Source organism: Centrocercus urophasianus, unplaced genomic scaffold, assembly GCF_019232065.1.
Source record: "Centrocercus urophasianus isolate 14NV4802_14NV808 unplaced genomic scaffold, USGS_Curo_1.0 seq_63, whole genome shotgun sequence".
Taxonomy (NCBI): Eukaryota; Metazoa; Chordata; class Aves; order Galliformes; family Phasianidae; genus Centrocercus; species Centrocercus urophasianus.
This window is the reverse complement of record NW_024885233.1, coordinates 11188-28069: the sequence shown is the minus strand read 5'-3', so window position 1 is coordinate 28069 and position 16882 is coordinate 11188. Positions and strand designations below refer to the sequence as shown.

Here is a 16882-nt window from a genome sequence, read left to right as displayed (position 1 = left end):
CGCCCCTTCTCCCGCACGAATGGTTATTACTGCCGCCAATCGGCTTGCAGCGGCCAATAGAGTGCGAAATGTGGCTGTGGTCCCGCCTGGTGAAGCCAGCACCGCTGTGCGCATGCGTTGCTGCTCCCCGCGGCTGCGCACTGCATCTTGGGGGCGGGCCAGGGGTCAGGACGGCTGGGTCCTTGGGGGAGGTGAGGCCTGGGGGCGGAAAGGGGGCCTGGAGGGGCTTGGGGTTGGGGGAGGCTTGGGGTTGAGGTGTCATCTCAAAGGGAGGGCGCTGTGGGATTTCCTTGCGTGGGGAGGGGGCAGGAAATTCGGCTCCATTTTGTGTTGTGGGAGAGTGAATGTGGACAGGACACCCGGTTCTCTTGGGTGGGGGGCAGGAGGTGGAAGTCCAGTGTGTGTTCTGGGGCAAGGGGGGGCAGGACGCCCAGGTCCCTCACCCAGCTGCTAGGATGCCCCTGTGGGGTGTTGTGCAGGGGAGCGGGGCACCTGGGGTTCCCTTACGGGAAGCAGTGCTGGGGGGCTGCCCAGGACCCCCTCAGTGCTGAGCATCTCCTGCAGCAGGATAGCACATGGCAGCGCTACGCTTCTTGCACCGGGCTGCCCGGGCAGGTAAGTGGCCAAACGGGACCACCCGCACCCCATTGCCAGCTCCGTGCTGCTGGCACGTCCTCCCCTCCACTCTGTCCTTCCCAGGTCCGCCTGTTCCCCCCTTGTGCTACCTGCGGGCACTCAGCACTACCACCCCCCGGGAGTGCTACAGTGAGTACTCCCCCCATCCCTGTCCCCATCCCATCCCAACCCTGACCCTTCCCAACCCCATTCCCCTCCCATCACCATCCCCACAAAGCGGAAGCTGCTGCCGTCCCCCCACTCCGTGGAGGGTGAGGATGGCGTTGTGCCCCCCCACAGAGTATGTCAACATCCAGGAGCCGGCTATGGATATGAAGTCCATCACTGACCGTGCTGCGCAGACTCTGCTGTGGACAGAGCTCTTCCGAGGTGAGCCCTGTGATGTGTCCCACTCCTGAGGTGAGATCGTGCTCCACTTGAGGGTGACACTGTGCTCCCACAGGGCTGGCCATGACACTGAGCTACCTGTTCCGGGAGCCGGCCACCATCAATTATCCCTTTGAGAAGGGTCCTCTGAGCCCACGCTTCCGTGGGGAGCACGCGCTGCGCCGCTACCCATCAGGCGAGGAGCGCTGCATCGCCTGCAAGCTCTGTGAGGCTGTCTGCCCCGCACAGGTGAGCACCCCCCGTGTCCCACCCTCTGTTCCCGGGGCTCCCCCTTCTCTGACATTGTATCTGGGGACAGGCCATCACCATCGAGGCTGAGCCCAGGGCGGACGGCAGCCGCCGCACCACGCGCTACGACATCGACATGACCAAGTGCATCTACTGTGGCTTCTGCCAGGAGGCTTGCCCTGTGGACGCCATCGTGGAGGTGAGGTGGGAGCGGGACCCACCTGCCATGGGAACCCTGAGCATCCTTTGCTGAATGTCTCCCACCCTGCAGGGTCCCAACTTTGAGTTCTCGACGGAGACGCACGAGGAGTTGCTGTACAACAAGGAGAAGCTGCTCAACAACGGCGACAAGTGGGAGGCTGAGATTGCGGCCAACATCCAGGCTGATTACCTGTACCGGTGATGGTGGGGAGACCACACCGTGTGCCCCCCAAATCCCGTTAATAAAGTGGGCATCCACCAGCCCTTTCCTACGCCCGAGCTCGTGCCTGCCTTGTCTGATTCTGTAGCCGGGGGGAGGATGCGTTGGTCCTGGGGGCTGCAGCCCACTGGGGCGGGGGACGCCTTGTGGAGGAGTTTCCAGCGTTGGGGAGGTTTGGAGGGCGGGTTCGGCTGCCGAAGTGCCGCCCCCGAAGCGCCGGCGTGTTCCTGTGGGCAGCGGAGGGCCGGGCTCCGCACTTCCTCTTCCCCCAGGAAGAGCCCGGCCCTCCCCACCGAGCACCGGGTAGGAGCGGGCGGTGCCGGGTTGCTCACGGCTGCGAATCCCGGGAGGAGGGAGGGACAGCATGGGGCGGGCGCCGGGGCCGAGGGGCGGGGATGAGGGGTCTCGGTCCCCCCGGCCGGGGGCGAGTTGGCTGTGACTCAGATGCAGCTGAGCTCCGCGTGGAGTGGTGGGGGAAGGAGTTGGGAGGGTGGAGGGAGGAGGGAGTTGGGGGTGGGACAGCGTTGTGCAAGCGAAGTGCCGGGAACGGCGTGACCGCGGCCGACTCAGCCGGGAAGTGCCGTGTGACTTCCCCTGGCCCCAGCCCTTCAGCTCTGCCGTGGGGACAGCGCGGCTGAGGAGAGGCGGCAGGATCTCCCCATCCCACCCCATCTCTACCCCAGCCTGTCCCATCCCCATCCCACCATCTCAACCCTTTTACATCGCATTCCTCAATCCCATCCCCATCTCCATCCCATTTCTCCATCTAATACCCCACCATCCTATCTCCATCCCGCCACTCCAACCCACCCCATCTCCATCCCATACCACTGCCCCAACCCATCCTATCTCCACCCCAATCTGTCCCATCTCCATCTCATTCCACCCCTACTGGAGCCTCCCCTGACTGCTCACCTCCCTCTCCCAGACACAGGGTGCCCCCAACCAGGCCTCCATGGGGTCCCTGTTCCGCAGTGAGGAGGTCTGCCTGGCGCAGCTCTTCCTGCATTCGGCCTCGGCGTACAGCTGTGTCAGTGAGCTGGGCGAGAGGGGGCTGCTGGAGTTCAGGGATGTATGTAGGGGGTGCAGGGACCCCCATCTGTATGGCCTTGGGATGGTGGGACAGGTTGGGATGGGCAGGGTGGGCTGGGGGTTTGGGTAGCATGGGTGCAGGGGGGAGACTCAATGGTGTTTGGGTGTGGGGGATTGGGTTTAGGGGCAGGAAATGGGGCATAGATGGTTTGGAGTGCTGTGGGTGTAAGGTGATTGGGATGGGTAGGTTTGGATGCTGTGTGTGTGGACGCTCTGGATGCAGGATATTGAGCTTGGGTGGTTTGGTGTGTTCTGGGTGCAGGGGAATTGGGATGGGTGAGTGTGGGTGCTGTGGGCACAGAGGTTTGGGGTGCTTTGGTGTGTTCTGGGTGCAGGGGAATTGGGATGGATGGGTGTGGGTACTGTGAGCACAGCAGTTGGGTTGCTGTGGGCACATACATTTGGCTGGTTTGGGGGCTGAGGGGCCATGGGGTTTGGGTCCTCTGGGGATGGGTGCATGCTGACGGAGCTGCTGCGCACCCCGATGCTGACAGCCATGACTGTGCCCCCTCTTTCCCCAGCTGAACCCCCACGTGAGCGCCTTCCAGCGGCGCTTTGTGGGCGAGGTGCGGCGCTGCGAGGAGATGGAGAAGACCTTCAGTGAGTGCTGAACCCGGGGTTAGCTGGGTTGGGGGGGCGGTCCTTCCCCTTGATCCCTTCTCCCACATCTCCTCTTGCAGCCTTCCTGCAGCAGGAGCTGCAGGGGGCTGGGCGAGTGCTGGGGCCGTGCACCGAAAACCCTCCAGCACCCGTGGCCCGCGAGGCTCTACGAGTTCAGGAGCAATCAGAGCAGCTGGCGAGGGAGCTGCGCGAGGTCAGCCGCAACCGCGCTGCCCTGCGAGGGCGCCTGCAGGACCTGCGCCAATACCTGCACGTCCTGCGTGAAGGCCAGCGCCTCACAAGCATGCCGGTGGGTGCCGGGACCCACCAGACCAAGGGGACATCTCGTCCCACATCCCGTCACCCACAGCTTCCTCTCTGCGCTCCCCGACACTGCAGGGCCCCCCTGGTTCGCCGACATCAAGCCGGGCGTTCTCTGAGCATGAGCCGCTGCTCGACCCCTCTGTGCAGCACCACCTTGACCGCAAGATCAAGTGAGTGGAACTGGGGGTGTGGGGCAAATGTGGGGCAGAGGTGGTTGTAGGGTAAGGGTTGGAGATAGGTCCTGTGGCAGTGGTAGGATGAGGGTTGGAGTCGGGCCTTATGGGGCAGCTTTATGGCTGTAGGGTGAAGTTTGGAGATGGGTTATGGGGCGGCGGTATGGCTTGTGGGATGAGGGTTGGAGGTGGATCATGGGGCTCTGATATGACTGTAGGAGACGATTTGGAGATGGGCCTGTGGGACAGTGGTGTGGTTCAAGGACAAGAGCTGGAGATGGGCCATGCATCAGGGACAGTAAGCAAAGCTGTAGGAGAAAGGTTGGGAATAGGCCACGGGGTGGGGGCATGGCCACAGCAGAGCAGTGCCCATCCCAGTGCTCAACGCTGCATTCCCACAGCTTTGTGACCGGTGTCATCCACCCGTGGAGAGTGAGTGCCTTTGAACGGCTGCTGTGGCGAGCCTGCCGTGGCTACCTGGTGGCCAGTTTTGTGGAGATGCCTGAGCCCCTGGAGGACCCGAACACGGTGACTGTGGCACCAGGGGTTTGGTGGGAAAGGGAGATGGGACAAGCTGGTGCTGATGTGACCTATGTGTCCACAGGGTGAGAATGTCACCTGGGTCATCTTCCTCATCTCCTACTGGGGAGAGCAGATCGGGCAGAAGATCCACAAGATCTCAGACTGGTGAGTGAGCAGCCCCACATCGTTTGGACACACAAAAAAAGCTTTATTTAGTGAGACCCGCTGCAGTACCAGGGAGCACCAGCCTTCAACATGGCAATGTCCATCTATCCCAGCTTCCACTGCCATGTGTACCCCTACCCGGAGAGCGAGGCCAGCCGGGCCGACACGCTGAATGGGCTGGTCAGCCAGATCCAGGACCTCAGTGTGGTGAGCTGGGCACCGTGAGCTGGGGGATAGGGAGGCCACACCGGGACTCCAAGTCCCTGAGCCCCGTTTGGGTGCCCACAGGTGCTGGAGGAGACAGAGCAGTACCTGGCACAGGTGCTGGACAAGGTGGTGCTGGCACTGCCCTCCTGGCGGGTGCAGGTGCAGAAGATGAAGGCCATCTACCTCGTCCTCAACCAGTGCAGCTTGGATGTCACCGAGAAGTGCCTCATTGCTGAGGTCTGGTGTCCCGTGCAGGACCTTACCCAGGTGCAGGAAGCCCTGCGCCAAGGATCGGTGCGTGTCCTCTTGTGGGGTTGCTTGGTTGGCTCTTGTCCTCATGCCAAGGTTGCTTTGGTTGACCCATGTTCTTGTGTCAAGAGCTGCTTGGTGTGCTCCCACCAGTGTCAAAGGTGGTACGTGATGGTACATGTTGTGGGGAGAGTTTTTATCCCCCACTCCTGGTGCCCTGAATCCCTTTGCCACCCAAACTTGGCGTCCACGCTGCTCCAACATGGCCGTGGGTTGGGTGCCGTGGGTCAGGCTCTGGATGCCTTCCCCACAGTACAAGAGTGGCTCAAGTGTGGAGTGCTTCGTGCAGAGGATCCCCACCTTGGAGAGCCCCCCAACTCTCATCCGCACCAACAAGTTCACTGCTGGCTTCCAGAGCATCGTGGATGCCTATGGGGTGGCCAGCTACCAGGAGGTGAACCCTGGTAAGGACCATCGTGTCCCCCTACTGCATCCCAGTGCTGACGGGGCCCTGTGTGACATGGTCCCTGTGCCTTGCAGCCCCCTATGCCATCATCACGTTCCCCTTCATCTTTGCCATCATGTTTGGGGATGTGGGGCATGGGCTACTCATGTTCCTCTTCGCCCTCTGGATGGTGCTGTTTGAGAACAGCCCCAGCCTGCAGCAGGGCAGCAACGAGGTGAGTGAGACATGGTGTGGGGCAGGGCTGGTTGGGTTGGAGGTAGAGGGCAAGCATTGGGTGTAGGGGTTGAAGGTAGAGGATGAGGTTGGAGGCATGTGATAGAGTTTGCTGTGGCACAGGGCCAGCTTGAGGCAAATTGAAGTTCTAGGCAGGGTGGTGTGGGTTGGGAACAGTGTGGGCTGGGGGTAGTGGTGTGGGACGTGGGAGCCACCTTTTGTTCCCCCCCCCAGATCTGGCAGATGTTCTTCAAGGGACGCTACCTCATCCTGCTCATGGGGGCCTTTTCCATCTACACCGGCTTCATCTACAATGAGTGTTTCAGCAAAGCCACTGTCATCTTCCCCTCGGCCTGGAGCGTGGCCACCATGGCCAACCACTCCTCCTGGAGGTGGGTCCCCATTTTTCCTTGTAACCCTGGTCCTGCCCACACTGACGCCTCGTTCTGCCCACAGCTCTGCCTACCTTGCCACCCACCAATCCCTCACCCTGGACCCCAATGTCACTGGTGTGTTCCGAGGGCCCTATCCTTTTGGCATTGACCCGGTCAGTATCCCATGGGGGAAAGGCAGGATGGGACCCTCTCTGGAGTGGCTGGGCATCTCGCTCATGTTGTCCTTGGCAGATCTGGAGCTTAGCCACCAACCACCTCAACTTCCTCAACTCCTTCAAAATGAAGATGTCAGTGGTGCTGGGCATCGTGCACATGGGTTTCGGCGTGCTGCTAGGCATCTTCAACCACGTGTGAGTCCCCCATTGGATCATGCTAAGGAAATGGTGGCAGGATGGGGTGGGCAAGCAGGGTCCTGTATCGGAGCTGAGCTGAGTGCAAACCTCATCATTGACTCCTGCTCAGGCACTTCCGACAGTGGCACCGGCTGGTGCTGGAGCTCCTACCTGAGGTGGTCTTCTTGCTGGCCCTCTTTGGCTACCTTGTCTTCCTCATCTTCTACAAGTGGGTCAAGTTCAGCGCCGCCGACTCCCAGGTGGCTCCCAGCATCCTCATCCACTTCATCGATATGTTCCTCTTCACCTCCAATGCTGACAACCTCCCGCTCTACCGGGGACAGGTAGCATCTCTGGGACACCCCACCAAGACTGGGGTGTCCCAGTGTCATGAGTGGGGACATCCTCAGCTCCATTTGCTCAGGATGTGTAGGATGTTGGGTGTCCCAGTGCTGGAAGAGACCCTGAATTGTCGTGTGCTGCAGGTGCCGGTGCAGATGGTGCTGGTGGTGCTGGCACTGGTGTCGGTGCCTGTCCTGCTCCTGGGGACACCCCTATATTTGTACAACCAGCAGCACAGGCGGAGGGTGAACTCAATCCCGGTGAGGCTGGGGATGAGGTTGGGGGTCTTGGCTGAGGTTGGGGGGCCTGACCAGGACTGATGTCCCCATGCAGCCTGCGGCCATGGTGGAGCAAGAGCCACTGCTGGAAGGGCAGGAGGCCGGCAACTCTGTCAATGCCACCAAGGAAGATGTGGAGAGTGGGGGGCACGGCCCTGATGCCAAGGTGAGGGGCAGGGGGCCGGTGAAAGGGGGGTCAGGTGTCTTTGCCCCTCCCACCAGCCCAACACACAGCATCCCACCTCTGTCCCTGCAGCACATGGACTTCTCCGAGGTCTTCATGCATCAGGCCATCCACACCATCGAGTACTGCCTGGGCTGCATCTCCAACACCGCGTCCTACCTGCGGCTCTGGGCTCTCAGCCTTGCCCACGCGCGTTAGTGCCCCCTGTGCCCTTCAAACCCACCCCAGTGGCTGAGCTGAACCTCACTGTCCCCTATATGTCCCCCACCCCATGGGCAGAGCTCTCTGAGGTGCTGTGGACCATGGTGATGCGAAATGGCTTTGTGGGGCTGAGCTACGTTGGTGGTGTCGTGCTGGTGCCCGTCTTTGCCGCCTTCGCCGTGCTGACCATGGCCATCCTGCTGGTGATGGAGGGGCTCTCCGCCTTCCTGCATGCCCTTCGCCTGCACTGGTGAGCCTAGTGGATATGGAGGGGACAGAACCCCGCACACCCCCCTCCCCAGCCCTCAGCATGCCTTTTTCCTTTCCTTCCTTGGTAGGGTGGAGTTTCAGAATAAGTTTTACGTGGGTGCTGGCTACAAGCTGTGCCCCTTCACCTTCTCGCCCGATCCCTGGGAGTAACTGAACTGTGCCACATGGACCTGGAGGGCTCCACGTTGCTGGGACCCCCCAGTGCCATGTGACAGGGGAGAGGGGGTTGGATGCATGCTCCCTGGCCCCGTCCTCTCCTTTTCCAAGCCTAGAGGTTTCTGCAGTAAATAAAGCCCCCGGCTCCCTGTTTGTGTCCCCTGTTTGCGAGTCCTTGAGGGGGAGGTACAGAGAGGACCCCTCACTGCTGCCCATAGCCAAAGCCATCTGGCTGCAGGGCAGGGAGGGGGTAGGGGCTGGCACGGGGCTTGGCCCCCACATAGACACTGTGGGGTGGGTAGGGGAGAGGTTGGAAGTGGGGTGCAGATAAACCTGAGGGGGGCACAGCAGCCAGCGCTCCATGGCTGCAGGGGAGCAGCGGGGGGGCAGCACGGCCTCTGGCCCCCCTACCTTTGTTCTGCGTGGTGGCCTGGGGGAGGGACAGCGTGGCGCCACACCTGCAAGAGGGAGCGCAGTGGGGTGCTGAGGATGTGGCTGTCACCGTGGCACTGTGGCAGGAGGGGGGCGTCTTACCATGGCTCAGGCTCGCCGTCCCGAAACCCTTTGGCAAAGGGGTTGCTGGCGATCTTTAACTGGGTGATCTGCAGCAGAAAGGGGAGCAAGTGGGATCAAGGGCCTATGGGCTGGGGGGCACCCCGTTGTCCTCCCCCTCCCTTCCCCAACTCACCCGGTGGTTCTGGTATGCCGTCACTGCCATGAATTGGGTCTCTGGGAAGCTGAAGGACTTGAAGTTCTGGTGGGCGAAGCGTTCGCTGTCACGCCGGGGGTCCACCAGCACCACGTGGAAGCGGGGCTGGTAGCGGTGCATGGAATTGAGGATGATCTGGGATAGAGCAGAAAGTGGGTGGTGAGATCCTCACCCCACATGTGCCCCCCATCCCTACCCCAGCGCCATATCCTCACGTGGCCATTGTCATCCAGGAGGTTGTTGGTGAGCTTGAGCTTGTCAAAGGAGACGATCTGCCGCATCCACTGCGCACCCTTGGCTGGTGAGTCAGGGTGGAAGTGGACACGGCCAGGAGCTGCTGGGTCAGCACGGCCAGCCACTAGCCAGGACGAGCTGTGGAAGGCGTACCTGGGGAGCCAAGGGGGCTCAGCACCGTTGGGATGCGCCCATCACATCCCCATCCCTCTCCATCCATCCCCACCGGTATCTCTTGTCATCCAACGGCACGAAGTCCATCAGCAGAACGTAGTCGGCCAATGGGTCCAACCCTGACAGCTTCACCTGGAAGGTGGGGAACATCCTCCTGCGGGGAGGGGGGAGGCCACAGGGGTGCCCCCCCTGCCCCATCACCCGTCCGGCACCCACCGCCATCCCTACCTGCCTGCCTTGGTGACGATCATCTCGGTGCCCAGACGGTTGAATTCCTCCCAGAGGTTGCCCATCTCCAGCCGTGCCATGGCATGGCACACGCGGCGGTTCTTGCCACTGGCCCCTGGCCCCTCACATGCCCACCCAGGAGCATTGCCTGCAGGGAGGCCCTCACTGGGAATGGCCAGGAAGGCTGTAGAGGGGGGCAATAGGTGCTGAGGTTCCTGCACCCCACTTTTGGAAGCCACCCTATGCACTCTCAGCCACCCATTGCATCCTTCTCCAGCTGAGGGTCCCCAGTGTAGCACGGCATTATCCCACCCGATTGCCTTTTACCTGCCATGGGTGGGTATGAAGCAACTGCAACTCTGCCAGCTCCAGACTGCAGCCCCCGCAGAACACTGAGGGGTTTTATCTCCCTGCATGGGGGTGGAGACAAGGGGGATGGAGCTTGATGGGAGCACTACCTCCCCTCCCTGTTCTGCCTTCATGCCTTGGCACCCAAGTGATGGATGGGAGGGGCAGCAATGGCTTTGGGACCCCTAGGTGGGTCTGGGTGTGCCTGGGGTGGGGATGTGACACTGGGGATGGGGAGCAATTGCCAAACTACAATGGGGCCAGCAGCACAGCTGGGGTGATGGGGACAACAGGGGGGAGGGGGTGAAGTCCCTGTGTTTTGGGTCAGCGCTAGATTTTGGGGAATGGGACTGGTTGTGCAGACAAAGAGGGGGGCCGCCACCTCCTCAGTCCCCCACATCCATCACCTTGCTGCTTGCATCCCCTGCGGCAGCAGCATGGCCCCATCCATCTCCTGCTGTCAGCCGCAGGGCCAGCATTGAGCAGGAGATGAGGAGGTGTGAGGTGATATGACAGCTGGGGTGGGGCTCAGCACTGCAGTCCTCGTAGTCGATTTTTCTGCTTTCCTCTGTTTTTCAGCATTTAATGAACCTCTCTGGTCTCCATCAGTAGAATGTTTTCCCACAGAGGGGTGGGAACGAGACCCCCCAGTTTGGGGGCAGGTGCTCTTTGGGAGAGAGGTTTCTAAACAGGGGATGGTTGGCTTGAAAACCATGACGCCATGTGAAAACAGCTGCTTCTGGCCTCAGCATCACTTGTGGTTTCGTTTCTTCCTTCCCAAGGCTGCCAACTTCCTACTTGCAAGCAATGAATGCAGAGATTGTGCTGGCAGCATGATAGTAATCCGCTGGTGTCCCTCAGCAGAATTCCTACACACCAAGGATCTCAAGGTGGTAAATCTGAGTCTGAGATAAATCAGTCCATTTTATCACACCAGCAAACACCTGAAAGAGGGGGTTGTTGGGGCATGACAGAGTATGAAGCCATAGGGCCTGGTCTTGCCTTCTCTGTGCATCTCCATCTGGTGGCCAGAGACGATGCTCCAGATGTGCCACATCTGTAAAATGTGAGTTCCAAGAGTTTATCCAACCCAACTTTGCCTTGAGAAAGAGGAACCCAACCTTGCTTTGCAGAGTTTCTCCTCGCTTTGAAGGTAGGTGTCATCCCAAGCACCAAGGAGTGCAGGAGGATTGTGGGCAGTCCTCAGTGGGATCGTGATCTCAATCGCCTTGGAAGCCCTCTCCAGGCAGAGCAAGAGCAAGGAGGTGGCAGAGTGCGTCCAGCATGCATTTTATCAGGGGGAAATCACAGCTGACCAGCTTGGACATTGTGCAAGGTGGGGAGAAGGCCATGTGGGTGGGAAGGGCAGCAATGGGTAGCGGATTGATACCTTTGGCTCCTTGTAGTCAAATTTGAGAGCTATGGTTTGCATACAAGGGGTTTAAAATGGGTAGTAAGATGTTTCATCACCCACAGTGGGTGGGGGATTGTGCTCCACCAGTGCCCATCCAAGTGTATAGTGAAGCTGAAATATTCACAAAGTGGATGTTTATTGCCAGATACTGTCTCTGAGGGGTAACAGAGCCCCTTTGTCCATCTGATCTGAGGCTGTCTGCTTTGGGTGCGCTGCTTATCCAAAACTAGATATGCAGAGAAAGGAGGACGACCAGCTCTGGGATTTGTTCCTCTCCTGCTCTGGGATTTGTTCCTCTCCTGAGGCTTGAAGAGATTCTCAGTTCCCAAATCCCCAGACTTCATGAAATAGCGAGGCATTTGCTGAAAGTGAGTTATTATCAAGTTCTAATGCAGAGAGCAAAATTTTTTTCCCCCAAAAATACTTTCAAGAATATATTTTTCAGCTTTTGGGAATGCCCATCTCCTTCTGAAGACTCTAGAAATGGGTTAGAGAGCCAGCAAATGCTTTATAGCTGAAAGAGAGTCTCAGGAAGCCAAGAGAAACCTCTTTCTCCCAGGAAAGAAGCATTGCAAAATCCCGTTTTATGTTACCCACATGGTGCTGCAGCTTTTGGCAAGCTGTTTCTAATCAGTTCATGCCTGAAATCTTCCTTTAGATCTCATCTCTGTGGCCTGCTGGAGAGAGGGCTTTATAGCTGGGGGATGCCTGCCTGCAGCAGAAAGAACTGCAAGAATCTTTCTGTCCTGCTTCATGTAGAAAGCATGCACCAAGCCAGTGGCAGAATGCAATTGCACCCAGGTGACTGCGATTGGTTTAGCAGGGTACACAGGTGGCCTCATGGGTCAGGTTCCCCTTTTGTTTCTGTTTCTGCTCATCTCTATTGCCACCGTTGTGGGGAACCTGGTGATGATCGTGTACCAGCCCTCAACTCCACATCTCCATGTATTATTTCCTGGGCAATCTGGCTTTTGCAGACCTCTGCTCCTCCACCATCATCATCCCCAAGGTGTTGGTTGACTCTGTGTCAGAGAAGAAGGGCATTGCCTACGCTGGATGTGCAGCCCAGGTGTTCATTTTTGATTTTTTGGGCTTCCTGCTGGCTGTGATAGCTGAAGACCACTGTGCAGCCATTTGCCATCCCCTGCTGTACTCATTCATTGTATTCCCAAAATGCTGCTCCACTCGTGCCTCTCACCTGACTGTTGTGAGCTTCCTCCATGGTACATCACTATTTACTTAAAGGTCCAGAGATAATAAATGGACAGCAGTGCTTTACACCACGGTGACCTCCATGCACAACCCCTTGATCTACAGCCAGAGGAACCACGAGGTGAAGGAGGCTTTGAGGAGACTCACAGAAATGGTAAAGGTGTGGGTGATGTGCTTAGTTTTTTCATTAAATATCATTAAATATCCCATACAGGTGGTGCTCCTGGAGAATTCTGCCTGTTGCCTCACCTGAAGTCTGATTCATTGTCCTCTGTTGGCTCAGGGTACTGATAATTTCACTCGGTGCTCCAAATATAATTAATTGTGTTTAGCTGTTAACTCACCCCCATGAAAAGCACAAGTAGGGAGCTACAGCCTCACTCCTCTCACTTAAATCTCTGCCACATTCTGCTACCTATCAAAATATTCACATCATGGGCTGGCCCTTCTGCTTAGCAAGTAGGGAGAAAAGAGATATTGTCATTCCAGGGAACCAAGGAAATGTTATAAAGTCATTAAATGCCATCACACGTGGCTTCATGACACGAACGCCTTTAAGCAAGAAAAGGGGAGATGACAGTAAGTAACTGATATGCTACACAGGAACTGTTCTTCCTTGTTTATCACGAAACATCATTCAGTGATTAACAGATAAAATGTTATGGATGGCAGTTGGGCAACCTCTGTTGTGAATGAAGGCATTGCAAAGCAGTCTGAGATACAGCCATGATGATTCTCCCCAAAGGCAAATGCTAGATGATGTTTCCCAGCCTTATTGATTCCATGACCCATGAGGATGGTGATGAACCTAGAACCCTAATGCTACCCCAGAGCCATGCAATAATTTGGGCTGGTGGTGAAGCAAGGAGAAAACTGGATCAAACCAAATCAGGGTGACATTGATCTGCTGATTTACTGACACATAATCAACGGGTAGCCCTATGCATTGCAGATCAGACTACAAAGCAGCAGAGCTGAGCACTCTTTCGTGTCACAAGTTCCTTGCCATATCTCTGGTTACTATTTAATCCATGTTGTGGTTGTCTTTCTCACCAGATTGGAGCAAACCCTCTCAGACTGCACTGGGTGTTTCCCTCCCAACCCTGTTTGCTCTCCCATTCCTGCCTTATCAGCACAGCTGTGACTCCACCAGGGGAGACGTCACCGGAGTTTCCTATGTGGCAAATTCATTGCAGGAGATCTCATCCAGCTACAACATGGAGCCCACAGCACCACATGGCTGGTGTCAATTCCAAAAGGACAAGCGGTTATTCATCTTTTCCCGTATTTCCTGTCCCTGAAATGGGTCCCAAACCTCCATGCAGCCATGGTTATTATTTCTTTATTTTATCATTTTCCATCCTGGCTGGTGTCACAGCCCCTTCCTGACCCCTGCCTGCCTGCCTTGGCTGGCTGGCTGGAGTCGTGGCCTCTGCTTGGGTCAGCTGGAGTCGTGGTCCGTGCTTGTGTTGGCTGGACTCGTGGTCCCTGCCTGCCTGCCTTGGCTGGCCGGCTGGAGTCCCGGCCCCTGCCTGCCTTGGCTGGCTGCCTGGCTGGAGTTGGGGTCCCTGCTTGCGTCAGCTGGAGTTGTCGTCCCTGCCTGCCTGCCTTGGCTGCCTGGCTGGCTGGAGTCGTGGCCCCTGCTTGGGTCGGCTGGAGTCGGGGTCCCTGCTTGCGTTGGCTGGAGTCGTGGTCCCTGCCTGCTTGCTTTGGCTGGCTGGCTGGAGTCATGGTCCCTGCTTGCGTTGGCTGGAGTCGAGGCCCCTGCCTACCTACCTTGGCTGGCTGGCTGCAGTCGTGGTCCCTGATTGCGTCGGCTGGAATCGTGGCCCCTGCCTGCCTTCATTGGCTGGCTGCCTTGCATCACAGCTGGTGTTCTGCTCTTTAACATCTTTATTAATGACATGGATGAGGGAATTGAGTGCACCCTCAGCAAGTTTGCTGATGACACCAAGCTGAGTGGTGCAGTTGATACAGTGGAAGGAAGGGATGCCATTCAGAGGGACCTCGACAGGCTGGAGGGCTGGGCTCGGGTGAACCTAATGAGGTTCAACACGGCAAAGTGCAAGGTTTTGCGTTTGGGCCGGAAGAACCCCAGGCACCCGTACAGGCTGGGAGGAGTGGTCCTTGAGAGCGGCTCGGCAGAGAAGGACCTGGGGGTCCTGATGGACGAGAGACTGAACATGAGCCAGCAGTGCGCTCTGGCAGCTCGAAAGGCAAATGGGATCCTGGGCTCCATCAGGAGAGGGGTGGTCAGCAGGGACAGGGAGGTGATCGTCCCTCTCTACTCGGCTCTTGTGAGGCCCCATCTGGAGTACTGTGTCCAGGTGTGGAGCCCTCAGTACAAGAAAGACATTGAGATTTTGGAAAGGGTCCAGAGGAGGGCAACTAAGATGATCAGGGGGCTGGAGCACCTCCCCTATGAGGACAGGCTGAGGGAGTTGGGCTTGTTCAGCCTGGAGAAGAGAAGGCTGCGGGGTGACCTCATTGCAGCCTATCAATACCTGAAGGGAACCTACACCCACGAGGGGAGTAAACTCTTCAAAAGGGCTGACAACAGCAGGACTAGGGGAAATGGATCCAAGTTGAAGGAGGGAAGATTTAGGTTGGATGTTAGGGGGAAGTTCTTTACAAGGAGAGTGGTTAGGCCCTGGAACGGGCTGCCCAGGGAGGTTGTGGATGCCCCGTCCTTGGATGTGTTTAAGGCCAGGTTGGACGGGGTCCTGGGCAACCTGATCTGAATGTGTGTGTTTGGTGGCCCTGCTAGGCAGGGGGGTTGGAACTACATGATCCTTGAGGTCCCTTCCAACCCGGGTGATTCTGTGATTCTGTGATTCTGTTGCCAGGTTTCCCATATTTAGAGCTTTTGTCAGGGAGGTGGCTCATGGCATCATAAAGCCTTGGCTATGCATGCCTTAGAATGTCCCTTGACAACTAAAACATGGCTGCCCTGGAGGACTGGGTGACTTTGTCCTGACAGTTGCCCTATGTGTCACCACTGGGATTCTGCAGGGCTCCATGTTAAGGCCATTTCTCCATGTTGTTTTTACGGTTGATTCCAATAAAGATCTGTTAGTTGTACCAATCAATTTGTGGGTGATGCTAAGCTGGGAGGAGTTTAGACCTCCTTGAGGATAAAGAGGCCTTGCCTTGAGATCTGGACAAAATGAGGGTGTTCCCATCTGCACGAAGAAGGGCGAGCGCTGGGTTCTGCACCTGGGATGGGCTGCCCTGGCTCTGTGTGCAGACATCAGGGGGGAAGTTCTGGAGCGCAGCCTGGCAAAAAGGGATCTGGTTTGAGGGCCAGTGGAATCTGAGCCGGCAGTGCGCCTGGCAGTCAGAAGGCTCAACCGTACCCTGGGCTGCGTCAGGCCCAGCACTGCCAGGCCAGGGAAGCGGCTGTCCCGCTCTGCTCTGCGCTGTGCGGCCTCGCCTCCAGCGCTGGGTGCAGCTTGGGCTGCCACTCCATGATGCTAGGAGAGAGTGTCCAAAGGAGGGCTGCAGAGCTGGAGAAGTTTACATCACTGATCCTCCAGACGAACCTTCCCAGGAACGCACACTCTGTATAGAGGTGTAGAGATGTATATTTTGTCAGACACACCGCAAGAATATCCTGCACGAGAGCAAACCAGACAACAAGTGATGGCCTGCCCAAGGAAGCGCCTGAAGAGACATGGGAAGGCCTGGCATCATCCCCCAGTGCTCTTTGTTCAACGAAGACTTTAAAGAAAGTCGCCACATCAACAGGACAAGGAGAGCACCGAGACGTCTTGGAAACAACAGGATGGCTGCTGACTGACAGCAGGTAACAAATAACTTCACAAGTCAATAGCAAATGTCAACCTTCTGATAAGGTTGTGCACCTGGAGTACCCAGCCAGTGGGGAAACAGGGGAGGGGGGAGGCAAGGGGGAGCAAACAGGGTCTAAAGGCTGTCACGGCGTGTCCATAGGCGCGCTGCTGCTTGCGGGACTCCGCCATTGCAATCGCGAATCAATTCTGCTTTATCGGAGATCCCGTCCTGACAAGATGACTTGGCTATTTCCAACAAGACCATTCCCCCTTGTCCTAGCACTGCGACCCTCATAGTCACCATTCCCCTCCTCTTTATACGCTCCCCTCAAGTACTGCAAGGCGCTGGAGCCTTCTCTTCTCCAAGCTAAAGAAGCCCAGTTCCTTCAACCTTTCTGCTTAGGAGAGGTGCTCCAGCCCTCTGATCATCTTATTGGCCCTCATCTGGACCCACTCCAAGAAGCTGACTTGTTATTAGACAAGAGCAATTCATTTTTTATTTCTTTATTTTATTATTTTCCATCCTGTTGGGCGTCACAGCCCCTTCCTGACCCCTGCCTGCCTGCCTTGGCTGGCTGGCTGGAGTCGTGGCCCCTGCCTGCCTGCCTGAAGGATCCTGAAGGAATTGGTGCCTCAGTGTTGGTATTTTGGCATTTCCCTGCACACAGCGATGACCAGAATTCAGGGAATTTGTTTAAGCTTAATTTTGATTAAGAGTGCTTTATTTCTGGTCAGTAATGTGGTTAATGTACAATCCACAGCTCCCAGAACTACGGTTCTCTGGGACACTGGAGCAAGTTTGGGGGACACCAAATAAGAAAATTGAAGAAAATTGATAACGTATTGTAATTAGTGGTGGCCAAGAAAAGTGGCCGGTAAATGGCACTCCGAATTATAATACAGATTTGCAGTTAATGCTATTTTGTAGGAG

The 16882-nt window shown here is 57.2% G+C and overlaps 3 protein-coding genes across 4 annotated transcripts; 2 read left to right on the top strand and 1 right to left on the bottom strand.

Annotated features, from left to right (window-relative positions):
• Positions 1–140: 140 nt before the first annotated feature.
• On the top strand, positions 141–1731 carry NDUFS8 (NADH:ubiquinone oxidoreductase core subunit S8). 2 transcript variants are annotated; one of them, XM_042836798.1, is made up of 7 exons: positions 141–191; positions 568–615; positions 700–765; positions 916–1005; positions 1079–1251; positions 1322–1450; positions 1523–1731. In XM_042836798.1, the coding sequence occupies exons 2-7, from the start codon at positions 576–578 to the stop codon at positions 1652–1654; spliced, it is 630 nt and encodes a 209-aa protein (XP_042692732.1). In that variant the 5' UTR covers positions 141–191; positions 568–575; the 3' UTR covers positions 1655–1731. The 2 variants fall into 2 exon arrangements, with proteins under 2 accessions (XP_042692732.1, XP_042692731.1); XM_042836797.1 differs by having other exon boundaries at positions 143–191; positions 565–615.
• Positions 1732–1893: 162 nt separating this feature from the next.
• TCIRG1 (T cell immune regulator 1, ATPase H+ transporting V0 subunit a3) lies at positions 1894–7992 on the top strand. Its single transcript, XM_042836796.1, has 20 exons — positions 1894–1975; positions 2601–2744; positions 3286–3364; positions 3445–3674; positions 3764–3858; positions 4263–4389; positions 4466–4548; positions 4662–4755; positions 4837–5049; positions 5318–5468; positions 5545–5684; positions 5918–6075; positions 6140–6230; positions 6310–6428; positions 6541–6754; positions 6896–7012; positions 7086–7196; positions 7287–7407; positions 7494–7665; positions 7754–7992. The coding sequence occupies exons 2-20, from the start codon at positions 2628–2630 to the stop codon at positions 7833–7835; spliced, it is 2514 nt and encodes an 837-aa protein (XP_042692730.1). The 5' UTR covers positions 1894–1975; positions 2601–2627; the 3' UTR covers positions 7836–7992.
• Positions 7993–8043: 51 nt separating this feature from the next.
• Positions 8044–9520, bottom strand: TBX10 (T-box transcription factor 10). The gene is made up of 8 exons (XM_042836735.1): positions 9514–9520; positions 9187–9370; positions 9011–9112; positions 8766–8937; positions 8530–8685; positions 8376–8443; positions 8253–8299; positions 8044–8174 (listed from the first exon to the last, which is right to left on the bottom strand). Exons 1-8 carry the CDS (start codon positions 9518–9520, stop codon positions 8044–8046), a joined length of 867 nt encoding a protein of 288 aa, XP_042692669.1.
• Between the last annotated feature and the right edge of the window lie 7362 nt (positions 9521–16882).